Consider the following 14,621-nt stretch of genomic DNA (forward strand, 5'->3'; position numbering starts at 1 on the left):
GTGGCCACCAACAAGACAGGGGCCAGGCTCAAGGGACAGGCGGCTTCTCCAAGCCACAGGGGCTCAGCTCCAGGCCCGCTTTCTCCACCCAGCACCATGCACCTACCCCACTATTGTTTTCTCAGGTACAGGGCCCCTCTCCTCTGACGTCCTCCCACTCCCAGGTGGCTGATGACAACGAGCCTCAACAGGAACCACAGCAGTGGAGGCAGAAGGACTGGGCCACCGTTTGCAGGACAGGAAAGTGGAGCCCCTACACACGGGGCTTGCTAGAGTCTGACACCGACACGGCGTTCACTTCTCTCTAAATGGGAAGCAAGAGAGAGAACCCACAAGTCACAGAGAATGAATCAGGCAGATGACTGGGGCCTGCCAGAGCCGATGCTGCCAAGTCCCCGAAAAATGGAAGTCAGAGCCCCACTTACAACGCACGGCCCGACGTCCTGATTACTAGGCTGGGAACTTCCCTAGAGAAGCAGATTATTTAGGAGCAGAGGCATAAATGAAATAGTTAGATGAGTAAATGCTAAATTAAGAGGAAGAAGAATAATTGTTTTCTGTGAACTCGTAAATGTTTATTTTCCTGGGTCACAGAATTTTTCAGAGCCAATTAAAGCTCTGCCAACTGTGATCTCAAAATACTAAAGGGGTCACAGCACACTAACTGGTACAGAGCAGAAGGCGTGTGGGAGCACAGAGAACGAGGACCATGGCTTCCCCCACCCAAGGACAAAAACGAAAACAAGACCTCAAAACACAGCACCAGCCTGGCAGCTGTGGTCCCCAAAGCAGCTTGGCTGGGTGCTGAGGCCAGAAACTGGGCAGGACACCAGGATGGGTGGCAGACAGATGGTGATGGTGAGAACACAAGAGTGTGGGCTGACCCTCCGGATTTAAATCAAACTACAGACAAGCCAGGGCAGAACCCGGATTCAGAGTTCTAAGTTTACCTATCTGCCTACTTGCTTAAAAAAAAATTGAAAATGACCCTCCAACCGAGGCTGCTTCAATTCACCTCTCCCCTCACCTACCTGCCCCTGCCCCCTGCTCCCTGGGCCAATCTCATGTCAAGCTATTTCCCGGTCTGATGGCAGCCAGCGTGTTTTTCTCCTTTTCCTGACTGCAGTCAGCGTCATCATGTTAGCAAGAAGCTAACAAAGGCCAGGATTAACCACCAGCTGGATTCTCCTTCTTAGGGGGTGATGGTGGGGGGACACCCCTAGGGCCTTTCTGACCAGTGTCCTTGGGACTGAAAGTATAGGCATCACCTGGAGCTTAGGAGAAATGCAGAATCTCAGGGCCCACCCCGCACCTACTACCCCTGCATTTTAACAGGTCCTATGCTCTTCACAAGCACACTGGAGCTCAAAAGGCACTGGCTGGAGGAGGCACAGTCTGCACTGTCTCTGAGAATGGTAACCCATTCATCCAGCATTCCTGGGACTTGGAACACTACCTCTGACCTTGAAAATGATGCACTGACTCACATCTGCAGATGGGAGGTTGCACTCTCCCAATTTTACCTGAGAAACTAATATCCATACCTTCTGACACACAGTAATAAGCAGACAGCCACGGCCCAAATTCTAGGATCAGAGAAGGGGTCGCACATACACCCTGCTGGCACTGTACGTGCAGTGGAATGCCTGGAGTCTCAGACAAGGGACGCCACCTGCATCCCAGCGCACCACACCCAGTCAGAGGTCCAAGGACCACTTGTGCCTCCTGCTGAGACACCTTGCCCAGAGTCTCCTCTTCTTTGAAAGCCAGTCTAATGCTGCAGTCGGCACCCTGTAGTATGTAGGAAGGGTGATTCCACAGAAAACAGACACAAGAGCTGCATGCAGGCCTGGACTGCAGATGAGCTTGGAAAATGCTAAGCATTCAGCCTAGACCCCTGTCTGTTCACAGGGAGGAGGGATTTTGTTTTCTCCACATCCACAAACAGAGTGAGGGGCCAGAGTGAGTCGAGATGCCCAAAGGCAGACCTCAAACCCCACAGAAGATCAACTATTCTTCCCCAGCAATCAATCAATCAAAAAGAAGCCAGGGGGACGGGGTGGGGGCCGTGGGGGAGAACACCACTAGAAAGGGGAGGAGAGCGTTGTCCTAAATTCAATCAAATGTGCAAGAATGAGGACACTTATTAAGGAAGAAGATATTTTAAAAATTAACGCCCAAGTCCTCTAGAATGCACAACCAATGCAGAAAGAAGCCAGAGCATTTAAGCTCTCTGCAATTCAAACAGGGACAGGAGTGCAGTCAGCAGACATGGGAAGGGCCATTAGCCAGGCAGGATCCTGCTCTCTTAGGCTGATCCCTGGAGTTGGGGAGGACAAGAATCATCCTTACTACTGGTACCTTACTGGTATTTTTTTTCCTCAAAGACTCTTATGAGCATCACACATGCTGAAAACAAATAGTGCCTGACCTCAAAGCTCTTACCTGGTTTCTAAACACCAAAGCATACAAAGCTAATAATTTTAAATGGAACCAATATTAATATTTACAGTCATCTAGTGCTCGTCTAAAAACTATGGGTAAGAGCAAGTTAGGAAAAGTGGAGTAAAATTCAAGGATGCCTAATGCTGTGTAACGGCCACCATCCAATCCCAGAGCCCAGCGAGCAATGAGAACACAGCATCCAGGGCTCAGAGGGGAGGAGCTCTCCCCAAAAATGCCTGCCCCTCAAGAGGGGGTGGGTCCCTAGGGACTGTTATTGCATCCCTTCTCACTTTCCCGGTCCCCTCAATATAAAATTCTCCCAATATTGACTTTACTACCATATCTATCTTGGCAGAGTATCAGGGAAAGGAGGAAAGTAGAATTCTACTGCAGAATTTCAATAAGTTGTATCTCTCAGAATTGTTTCCTCTGAATTCAGAATTGCATTAGTATTCTAGGCCATGCTCTGCCACTCGGCTCCTATTAAAGAGGCACTCCACCCAGCTGCATTTCTTTTTATCTACATTTGTGAAATGGTAAACTCCTTCAAGCTATTTCATCTGTAGTCTTTGTACATAAAACAATTCAACAAAACTCACTTCTGTTGTAATTGCTTTAAAAATGTACACACACACGCACATTGGTCATTTAAGCCGTATTTACCCTTAGGACACTCAAGTAATTGGCATAATAACTTGAAAGGCAAATCAAATCTTATTAATGCTTCCCAAGTACTTCAAAAACCTTAAGTCAATGAATGTTTCGGAAAGTACTATCAGGAAGAAAACATACACAGGAACATTTTACCATTTAGTTCCTGGAAAGGTTTTTTTAAATTTATTTATGGAGACTCAGGAAACTGTTGGTTTTCATTCTTCTGGAAAATAAGACTGAGGAAACTGCTACAAAAGTTTCTTATGGTTTGGGCAGTGAGTTCTGGGTGTATTAATAGCTACAATTCAAAGAAGAAACTATCCAAAACCTGTAACACACAAGACTATCTTGGATTTTGCCAAGTTACAAGCTTGGCTTGGTGCACAGGCTGCTTGCAGGTTTGTCAGGGGGACCATTCATGTCCCCAGTGGAAAAGAGCCTGCTGCACAGCGAGGTATGAAAAACTCACTTAAATACATAATAATCTAGCCTGAATTTTGAAAGCATCAAGGTGACTTGTACTAAATTTTGAATAAATATCAATTGACTCAAATTTTCCTTTTAAAATTATTAGACATTGAAAGAAAGAGAAGGATAAAGAAGACAGGCCAAGACTAGGAGTTCAAAGAAAGAGATCAAATGTGACCAAGAATGGTTAAAGAGAATTCTAGAGTAAAGGAAAGAACCAGAGCTGGGCCCTGGAGCAGGGACTGGTTGAGACTTGTGGAAGGAAGGAACAGCACTGGGTCAGGAGGACCCTAGTGAGCGAAGGCATGGAGGGGCCGGGCATCTAACCAGTTACAATATATGTCCTGCTCGTGCTCTCTACACATTCAGAGGCTGTCCTGTGTCCTGGGCCCATTCATACTGACCTCTTCATCTCCTCATTTAAAAGCTGGCATAAGCAGACTCAATGAATAGAAGTTACAATACTTTGCAAAAACTCAGTCTACGGCCAAGGGGACTGGGTGAGTAGGGCAGCTGTTCCTGCATCCGGGAGTCCACAGAGGCATCACTTTATTTTCCCAAAGCAGTGAGATTCCCAAACAGCATCTCTTGGGCTCTATCCTATTGTGGGGAGCGGATGGAGCAAAACACCACCTCCAAACAAACAAACAAACAAATGCCTCACTTGCTCAGGATGAGCAGCATCTCCTCTTTCTTGTTCGTATATGAAGTATTAGGGGGTTACTAGCTAAAATAAAGAGGCCCTAGGTTGATATCAACTTGCCTTCAATTTACCCCCAGCTAAATCCCACCTTAATTGGCTTGACTCTTTTAATTGAAATAGTGATTTACAACAGTTGGCCAATGAGCCTCAACAGTAAGAAGACTAAATACACATACCTGTGTGTTTGCCTGTTTGCTTTGCTATTAAATAGTCAACAATACATTTATAAGGTTTAAGCGATCGTTTGCCCTCTGTACAGACAGGAGTACAACGATTAAACCGTTCCCAATGGGAAATGCTATGCTCACTAGCAAGTCAGCCTCCAGACTCTTTCAAAAGAGCATTAAGTTGTGTCCTTCATGGATTTAGATGGGAGAGATAGTGTTTCTATTTAATCATCTGCTCACCACAAAAGGAAGCCACACTAACTTTAGCAAGAAAAGTGTGCACATTAAATTACTTCTGAAGCTCCCTGAAGATTAAGGCTTGTAGGTTTGAGATTGCATTACAATTAAGTAATAATAAAAGAGAAATCGTGTCTTTCAGTCAAATAATGCATTAATCCTACCATACACTGTGTACCATTATTCACTCTCTGGTAATGTTGACTTTTTGAGATGATTTTTCTTCCTCATTCCACAGGATGGGAAACACGCACAGAGAAAAGGTAAAGGGTGTGCATCAAGGAAGACAATGGGAGTTCAAATGCCCTGGAAAGCTCTCAGGTAAGAATTAGTATTCACCACAACATAAAGGAAATCCTAGGCAGTTTTAATGAAAGGGTGCAGTCATTTCTTTAGGTTCAGCATATACAAACCATTTTCTGCAGAAAAAGTACATCCCTCCCGAGCCCCAAATTCATGAAGCCTCCTACCTAAGCAGGGCTGCGTGCAGTTTACGACTCCTCTTCCCTGCTTCAGACCAGAGTGCACTAAGCAATTAGCGGGGTATCGAGACTCTCCCGGGAGGCATTTGAGCACAAGTTTTTCAAGCACTTTAGAAGCATTTATATATCCTAACATGTCATTAATCATTCTTATCTGTTCATTAAGGCCGTCTCCCTTAGGACTGCTACTTGCCAGTTCTTACTCAGCCTGGTTCTTTTTATCAACATAGCTGAAAAGGAGTCTATTTCTTTTAAAATATATTTTATAATTAAAAGCTTTCATTAATTCACATGGGTGTGCTCCACCAATAAGCCTGCAGAGTTCTATTAAATATACCGAAAGGCCATTCTCTGGAGGGTCTGTGTGGAAGACAAAACAGGCAGCTACAGCTTGATCTGGGGATACGTTCTTGGTGCTGGAGAGATTTTAGACCATTACTTACAGCATTATATAAACCTGTCTTTATCAACACACAGGCTTCCTTCTGTCTCCTACCAAAAAGAGGGTAGCATTTTAATTCACACTGAAACCTGTTTGATATAAACTAAAGGTGGAAGGGAAATCAGACACTGTTACACGGAAAAGCAATGAGTTTTAAATGTCATGTCAGCTGTTATGTAATGATACCTCTGCCGGAGATTCCCCCACGCCCACGTTCAGGACTCTGCTGGTTCCTGGGTCCAACCATCCCAGAGCGGCAGGCAGGGAGGCTCCAAGCAGTGTGAGATGCAGCCAAAAGCCTCCTGGTTTCATTTTGTTGAGCCTGTTGAGGAAACAACAAATGCTCAGAACCAAGCATTGCAAAATGTAAACAAGGGGTGGTGAGTTAGTGAGCACCTGTACTCCAGAATCAGATTAACCTGAGTTTAAATCCTGGCACCAACCCTCCGTTTCTACTGTGGAGAACTTATATTGCTTCAGTGCCTTAGTTTACTCATTTCTAAAAGGGGGGCCAAGAATATGCACCCCATAGGGTTGCTGTAAGAACTGAAGGAGGCTGTGTCAGACACACAGGGAGAACTCTGTAAATAAATATAAAGCACGCTGCGTGGAAACCCACTTGAAACGCACCTACCACTACACCTACAAGAACAACCGCGGGTGAGAAGGCTGAGGCACCTCGGGTAGGTTACCGCACATCCCTGCTGCAGCTTCCTCAGAAAGTGTCTGCAGCTGGGCACCCAGCTAGCACTCAATAAACACTGATGAGGAATCATGTGAAATCTGCAGCTCATTTGTAGCTGATGCCTCAATTTGCAAGACAGCAAACTTCATAACAGCATTTTAAGGTCCAATATTTTCATTTTCGTTTCAAGACCAGCCATTCTTGTAGTAGAATCCAAACACCCAGTGGATAATAGAATTTCAATAATATTTAAGGTGATTTCCGAGGCTCGCTTGATAAATTGTCTAACATCCTAGAAGCCAAGAAATGGGCAATTCAAAGTAATCAAAGAATTCCAAGGATGAAAAAACTGAGAATCAGCTATAATAAAAATTTAACTCCCTATCATGTGCTGGGCACTGTGTTAAGGGAACAAAGACACAGACTAGTGCACTTGTCCAATTAGCTGTACTTTTATTTTTTTTTAAGGTTTCCACTGTGAACATATTCCAACCTTAATTTCAGTATCTACAAGAAACATAGCCAGATGTAAATACCACATGATGAGTTCTAACTCTTACTTAAGGGAACTTTAGGGGTTATTGATTTCTGTGAGTGCCACACAATTTAGTGCTTAATTGCATGCGGCCCACACTGCATCCAGACCATGGCCAGGGAGATGAAAACGCAGAGCTCCTTAGAGGCCAGCACCCCTCTGTGACCTGGTTTAGGGCTGGTCCAGAGTAGGTGTCTGAGTCAGAAATGATTAGCTGCTTGAGAGACATTAAGCCTGTTTGAGGGGTCCATCCCTGCTCACCCTCAAAGCCAGCAGCTTTGGAGGATCCCTGCTCTGCACAAGAGATAGAGGAGGAGGAGACAGAGGAGAAGTAGAGGTGTCACATGATCACTAGTGCTGGTGCCCGGCTACCAAACACACTCATGCCACGTCCCAGGTTTCCTTTGGCTGCCTCCACACCCAAATAGGGACGCCGCTCCAGATTTGCTTCACGTCCCCAACTTGAGACAGAAATGCCCATAGGAAGGAGAAGTCGGACTGACAATTGTAGGCATGTGAAAACACAAGGTTATAAGTTATAACTGTATTTTAAGAGATGGTGTCTTTTTAAAAAAACAAAACAAAACAAGAGTCCACAAGCTCCTACTCCTACCTCTGTTTCCTCAGCCGTGGTCTTTGACATCAGCTGGGAAAGCTGGAGCTACTGGGAAAACAGTCTGGGTGGCCAGTGACCACAATGGGAAGGTCACAGCTGCAACACCATCAGCACCTGCTCCACACTCTGCAGAAGGCGAAGTTGAGCAGAACAGGGCAGCTTCGGCAGTACCTGGGAGAGGGCTGCAGGCATTATTAGCAGCCACCCAGCGCCACACTCCCCATCTGGGGCACTAGCTAGGGCGTGTGTTCTTACAGGGATGAGGAGGAGTGAAAAATCACATTCAGGGCTAAAAGAGAATAAAAATGTCTTTCCCTAACTGCAACCAGTTTTTCTAAAAATAAATAGGGCAACTCCCCACTCTCCATAAATTATTCTCTTCTGAACGCAGAGCCATGTTCCTGAGACTGCAGAAAGCAGTTACTGGATTTTGGGAAATTTTTTTTTAAAAGCAGCAACAGTAACTCAAACTAGAACTAGAAAGACATTGCTTTCTATTCTACTTTATTAATTCTCCCCTATTTATTTACCATCCAACAGTGCTCAAGGAGTAAACACACATATAAGTCTTCTTTTCACCTTTTTCATGACTTGAAGCCCAAATAAACTAAAAACAGCAAGATAATGAAAACTTACTCTAGATAATGTATAGATAATTCCAGGAGTTACAAAATACTCAAGCCACAATATCTAGTATTTCATTTTCAATTTGCCTAGTAATCCAAGACCACTTATTCTTGGTGTTTTATTACTCATGGGTAGCATCAGAATAAATTCCATTCATTTCAATTGTTTTGGCAAGCACCAAATCATTTAAGAGGGTGCACCCAGACCTCTGGCATTAAAACAGCTGTTTGGAGCTATGCTTCTGGAAGCTGGAGCTGCAGTCCCGCTGCACCTGGAGCTGTCTCTGGTTTTATCTGATTTGTGTTGAACTGCCCCGTAAGATTTTATTGAAAGTCAGGGAAACACATGAGCCAGGTCCACTACTGAAATATTCCTAGGCAGCCGCCCTATAAAGTTTATTTCAGCTTGGCTACCACTAGATCGAAACTCATTTGCACGGCAGCGTCTTAGATGTCATTTTATACTCATGGTGATTGACAATTCATTGAGTCTACAGCAGCAACAGCCTAAAAATTTACAGCTCAAGTTTTATGACAGTTCGGTTCATAAAAAAAGAATTAATATTGGGTCTAAATCAATTTTGATGATCTGTCTAATAACCAAATAGAGACTATCTATTTGGTTAACACTTACGTAGCAATTACTACATGTCAGGTACTGTTCTAAATGCTTTATGGAACTAACTCATAATTCTCATTCCTACTCCATGAGCATGGCAATGATTACCCCCTCGTCAGATGACAGAGGAGACGGGTCACAGAAAGGGTTCAGTACCCTACCCAGGCCATGTGGCAAATAAATGGCAGAGCTGGGACTGCAAGCCAGTTAGGTGGACTTGATGTCTATACTCTTAATTCCCGTCCTCTGCTGCCTCTTGATACTTAACAATATTTTATTTAGACAAATACTTGTTTTTAGTATGACTGGGGAAAATCTATGTAGAGTAAGATCAGAGGCTCTGAGCCCCACGTCTCTCCTCTCCTCTGAAAAACGCTAAGAGCTGTGCTCCTCCAGCTTCCATGGCTCCGAGCACGGCGAGGGGAGCAGAGCAAGAGGGAAGGCAGGCTGCCCCCTCCTACATCCCACCCAGGATGGAGCCACTTGGCACATTCTCCTCAGCCCTCACCTCTGCTGTCTTTATTTGCCAAGAAGGAATGTGGATGAAACAAAGAAATATGAGGAGATAGATGCCCAGGGCACCAGGCAGCAAGGATGCCCCTCAGCTCACAGGGAGCACCAGCCTGGCAGATGGTCACTTTGGGGGAAGGGGGCCTGTTGAAAGAGTAATTACTCCAAAATTCAAAAAGCCCTACTGGCCCTCAGAAGAAAATACTGCAAGAATCTCCCCATTACAGAAATGGGAAAGCACCATCAATAAGGTCACAAACCCTCGTTTTCAACCCAGAGCTTCTTTTGAAATCAATTTAGGTTTATACGCTTCATTCAATCCATGCTAGAGTCCCAAGATTGGTTATAAATCTACCTGAGATTGTGCTCATAAAAGATCTAGGACTACCTTTCCTTTCAAACAACTCATAAAGCACACTCACTTGATATTTAAGACATCTCCTTTCCAAGAGAAGTACTTCACTGCTTCCTCCGAGGTTTCCCACCTGAGCCACACTTTCCCCCATGTTCTTGAGAGTCAGGTGCCAGCCTGGCCGCCGCACAGACAGGACACCAGAGACCCAGCAGGTTGAGGAATTCACCCAAAGTGTGAAGCCAACTCAGTGGCCAGACCTAGACTAAAACCCAGGCATCACAACCCCTAGGCAACTGTTCTGTTATTATAGTATCACAAACTTACATATGGCATTTTTATTACATATGCATTATATATGCATTCTGTTTAGACAGACTGATTTTGCTTTTTTGTTTCTCAAGTGCTGGACAGGCTCCATTCGATCATCTACCTCCTTACTATGAAAACCACTGGATTTTCTGGTCTTCTAAGCTGATACCTGTGCTTAATTTTTTGTATTTAAAATTATTGAGGTACTACAAATCTGTAGAACGTAACATGCTAAATACTGGCTTGCCTTTTGAAGAAAGTTGAAAAACAGATGTTACATAAGAATTCAAATGGTCAGGGAGAAATAGATTTGAACATGAAAATTCCAAATCTGCCCCACTACAGACCACACACCAGCACGTAAGTCATCACTATTGAACAGGGTCACAGGCCAGAGAAAATCACCAACATTAAATACAAGCTTTTCTTTTCTCCTCCAGGAACCAGCCCTGTTTGGGAAGAGTGGGAATTCTCACCCTAGGAGATTTGGGGCCCTCTCTCCTAGAATACAGTAGCATTACCAAACCAGACATTAATGGATTAGCCACATGGAAATGGCTTCTCTTTGTAACTGATAGGACCAGAAATTATGAAGGTGATTTGGCAGAACCAAGCAGCACCACCCAGCCTTGAAGAGAACGGTAAGGTTTGTATCTCTGAGGCACCTCAACTTCCAATCTTTCAAACTGAAAAGTGTATGCTTAAGCCAATTACTTTAGGTGCACTGCATTTTACAAATGGGATGTTAGCAATCAACAAATGGAAACCAACTGGGAACCACCAATATCCTACAGTTCTCTTCTGCATGTCTGTCCAATGTTAAAAGAGAAAAAAAAAGAAGCTATATCAACCCCCATCTAAAACCAGGAGGCTATAAGTTCATTTCTTTCAAAAGCCTTAGGACCCCAGTTTTGATTTGTGTTTTAGGGGAAAAAAAGAGGGGTTCAAATTTCCAAAAGTAGTCCCTAAACACAGCACAGGGAAATTAGGCATGGAAAGATACCAATCCTGAAGCAACCCAAAACGAAACTATATTGCGTTTCCCATTAATTACCTACTCTGTATCTTTCCTTAATTTTTCCAACATTTGATAAATTTGATACCTATATTAGTCTATGTGCAATGTGTAAATCTATGATATTCCTATTTTCTGTGAAGTTAAGGTACAGGAACCTTTACCTTTCCAACATTCAAATGATTCCCCCTAAGTACTATGTTATTCCCAATACAATTCTATTTTACTTGAAGTTCTACACCTTGTATTATACCATTAAGAGGGAAAATGGAAGGAAAGACGTGCTCTTGAAATAACTGCCTAATTTGATTACGTTTAGTAAGCACACAGCAACACAAGAAGGTTGAGTTTGCAAAGAAATACTAAAAAAAAAAAAAGGCAAAGTAGCAAATAAGGTAGATTTTAGGAAATCTTGAATATTCAATGCCAATTTTTGAAATACAATGTTGTCAAAAAATAAAATCGCATGATGAAGATCACTTTTGAAAAAATTCTGCAGCCCTTAGAAGGAGAAGAATCCTGAGTGACTGGCAGGTCAAGGTAGAAAACTCCAACGTACCCAACCCTCAACCACCTTCAGGACACAGCGAAAGGGATAAAATGCCCAAAAGAACAAACTAGCCCTTCTCTGGAACAAAAAGCCTTCTTGGAATTAACAATTGAGGGTGATCAAAAAATCTGAAGAAAGAAAAAGCCATTGAAACAACTTTTATTAAGCTACTTTAATACATTAAATCAAAGACTATTTTCTTGTATGACCTTTGGCTCAGTCTGAACAGAAATGACCTAGTTTTGTATAACTAAGTTGGGAAGCATGCACAGGCCCTGTGGGGCCCCAGCTCAGGTCTTCCGTTAGAGTTACTGCCTGAGGGTAGCTGGGTCTCTGGGGTCCGAGACCCCAGACCATTTGCTTCCCAGGCGAGCCTTGCACCTGACCACTCTGCCCAGACCCAGCTTGTCTGGGCCATTCCAGGATTAAGAGGACACTGTTAAAAGTCATCTCTGGTTTTCCCCTAACCCTGATGGTAGGACGATAACTTGGGACATTTGAGAAAAGTCCAAATTTCTTCCGGATCCCTTTTCTCCTCTCACGAATAGTGAACTAGGCCCATTCCCGATACACATTTTGATTGTCACCGTACCACGTCTACTGAAATTGTTTCTGTGGCCCAGTGAATGTGGTCGGATGTTTGTGTCTCAGGGATCCATCTAATACAATTCCTGGTGCAGAGGCTTGCAACAAATACGAAGGGAACAGAGCAAAGCTACTGGCGTTGTATTTCACTCGCCGGAAACCTCGGCGGAAGCGACACCTAGAGGGGGAGCGGCGGTGAAGCTGCGGAACCGCTATTCGTCAATGTCCGCGACAATTATCAGAACCAACTCTCTGGGCGAGGTGCAGACCTAGCAGGGCCGAACTCTGCTGGTCCCCAAAAACTTCTATAGGCCGACGGCTGCACGGGATGCTCTCCACGTTCTGGGCATTGTGAGAAACCCTACTGCTTCCAGCAGGTTTCTGCTCCTCCAACAGGGGAGGGTGCCGAAGTTCTCAGGTGGCAGGCCTCTGGCGAACACGCTCCGGGCACCGCTTTGTCAGCTGAAAGGAGCCCCGAAGGCTCGCGCAGAGCTTGCCCCCAAACTCGAGGCGATACACGCTCCCAAAGCGGAGCGCTCTGCCTGGGTCGCCTAGGTCTCCCCAAAACTTGGAATAGTTTTTGTTGTTGTTGTTGTTGTTTGTTTGTTTTTTGCTGGCGCAAAGAAGAGCGGATTTCACCCACATTACAAGCTCTTAAGACCAAGTGCCTTGCCTGAACATCACCAACCAAAACAAACTGCTCACTAGTGACTCCCCAGTACGTAATACTGGCCAATCGCTTGGAACAGCGGGCCGAAGGAGAGCGCGGGCTGCCCGAGCCGTGTAGGGTCCCAGGTCCTTCCCCTGCCTCCGCCTCAGAGCCCAAATGCTAAGCTCTGAACGCGGCGGCCCTCGGGGTAGTGAGGGCCAGCGGGGCTCGCGGGTCCTTCCAGCTGCAGGGAGCAGACGCAAGTTTCCCTGCAAACCTGGAGGGAGAAGGTAATGAGGACTCCCGCCCCGTGCCCCAGCCCCGGCCAAGGGCACGGGTCCGAGCCCAGGTGCTGCCGCGCGTCCGGCTCAACGAGGCCGCTCGGCGTCCGGAGCCCGAGCTAACTGCAGGTTGTTGGAACCCGGCGCCTGCTGCAGGCTCGGCCCGAGTGGTTCTGCGCGGCGCTCCGCCCGCCACCCCAGTCACTCCGGTCCCCACTGCAGACCCAGGCCACATGCCTTGGCGCCCCAGCCTTTACCCAGAGTCCTGGCCCTGGCGTCGGTAGCCCTGCCCAACCCGGGTTCCGGGGTCCCGTGCCCGCCTCCCGGCAGGCGGGCAAACTTGGCTCTCCCGGTGCGGCGGTGAGGACGAGCGAGCGCCCGGCTGGGCCCTGCAGCGAGACGCGGGGCCGCGGGCGCCCGGACCCCAGCAGGACGCAGCGGGACTGGTTGGCGGCGGCAGCTTGGCGTCCTCCCCGGGCGCGCTCCGAAGATGCGCTCGCGTACCTGAGGCGGCCGGAGCCGAGGTGAAGACCAGGTGGCCGGACTCGGCACGCTGGAGGGAGCGCCCCGTGGTGGCGGCGGCGACCCGGCCCCGCGTCCTTCGGTCGGTCTCTCCGGCTGTTGGCGGGTCCTGGGCGAGCTGAAGGCTGTCGCGGTTCCAGCTCTCTGAGCCGCCGCTGCCCCGCTGCGGTAGCACCGCCGCCGCGGCTGCCCTATTTCTGCCGCCGGGACCGGAGCCCGTGACGTCACCCACCCGGCCCCGCCTGCCCAATCGCCGCCACCTGTGCGCGCCGCCCGCCCGCCGCTCAGACCCGCACGGGGCCCGCGGCAGGTGCGCGGAGCAGCTGGGCGCGCACGCGGGTTGGGAGGACTCCCTGCGCTCCAGGGCACTCTCTCCAGCAGCCGCGGGGAGGGGGTGCGCTCCCGCCCCAGGCTCGTGTGGAGCCCGGCAGGCGACAAGCCCTCCCACCACACAAAATACCCCTCCTCCCGGCTCCTCCCGGCTCCTGCCGGGAGGCGTTCCCCAAGGCTGTGCTTTCAACATGCGCTGCTGGTCTTAATCAGGGGTCAGAGCTTGTGCAGCCCAGGCGAGCAAGTACCCCGCACCAAGAGAGCTGTCCCTGGGGGTGAAGTCAAGTGACACTCCCCCTCGCTGAGAGCCAACAATCTGAGAAAAAACGAAGTTTTCATTTCTCTCTTCTGAATCTGCCCTCTCTCACTGCAGAATCCTATAAAATCCTGGGCATGCAGGGTGACATTTGCCTAGCCTGGCCAAGCTGTGACGAGAGTGTCCCTTTTCCTTTAGAACCAGACAGGAAGCAAGGACCTACCTCCAGACCTGAGGCTCCCAAACCTTTCTAGATCCCTCTTCAGAAGAATATCCACAACTCTTGGAGACAACAGCCCAGTGATCATTTTGTTTTTATTAATTGACCTAAAGATCAGTCTTGGTGCCCAAATAAACTGGAACAACTTTGTAACAAATAGGGCCACCCCCTCCCCCAAATGGTTATACTGTGGCTCCAATCCGGCATCAAATTTAGGAGGGAGACTCTAGCCAGTCCAAGCTGGTAGTAACTGATGGGCAGGAAAATTTCAGGGGGAAAGTCTCCTGCTCTGGCTGTGTGAGCACCAGGTGACTTTCTGGCTTAGGGGAACAGTGTCTTGTCAATGCCCCTGTGATCTTT

General features: G+C 47.1%; 1 protein-coding gene across 1 annotated transcript in view; it reads right to left on the reverse strand.

Moving 5' to 3' along the window:
* FSTL4 (follistatin like 4) overlaps positions 1 to 13,641 on the reverse strand; it is a 379,397-nt gene extending 365,756 nt beyond the window's left edge. The window contains exons 1-2 of the mRNA XM_031449010.2: positions 13,438 to 13,641; positions 5,785 to 5,920 (exon numbers count right to left, since the gene is read on the reverse strand). Coding sequence (XP_031304870.1) covers positions 5,785 to 5,910 — 126 coding nt within the window. The 5' untranslated portion in view covers positions 5,911 to 5,920; positions 13,438 to 13,641. The remainder of the gene's footprint in view (positions 1 to 5,784; positions 5,921 to 13,437) is intronic.
* Between the last annotated feature and the right edge of the window lie 980 nt (positions 13,642 to 14,621).

This window comes from Camelus dromedarius, chromosome 3 (genome assembly GCF_036321535.1).
Source record: "Camelus dromedarius isolate mCamDro1 chromosome 3, mCamDro1.pat, whole genome shotgun sequence".
NCBI classification, from domain to species: Eukaryota; Metazoa; Chordata; class Mammalia; order Artiodactyla; family Camelidae; genus Camelus; species Camelus dromedarius.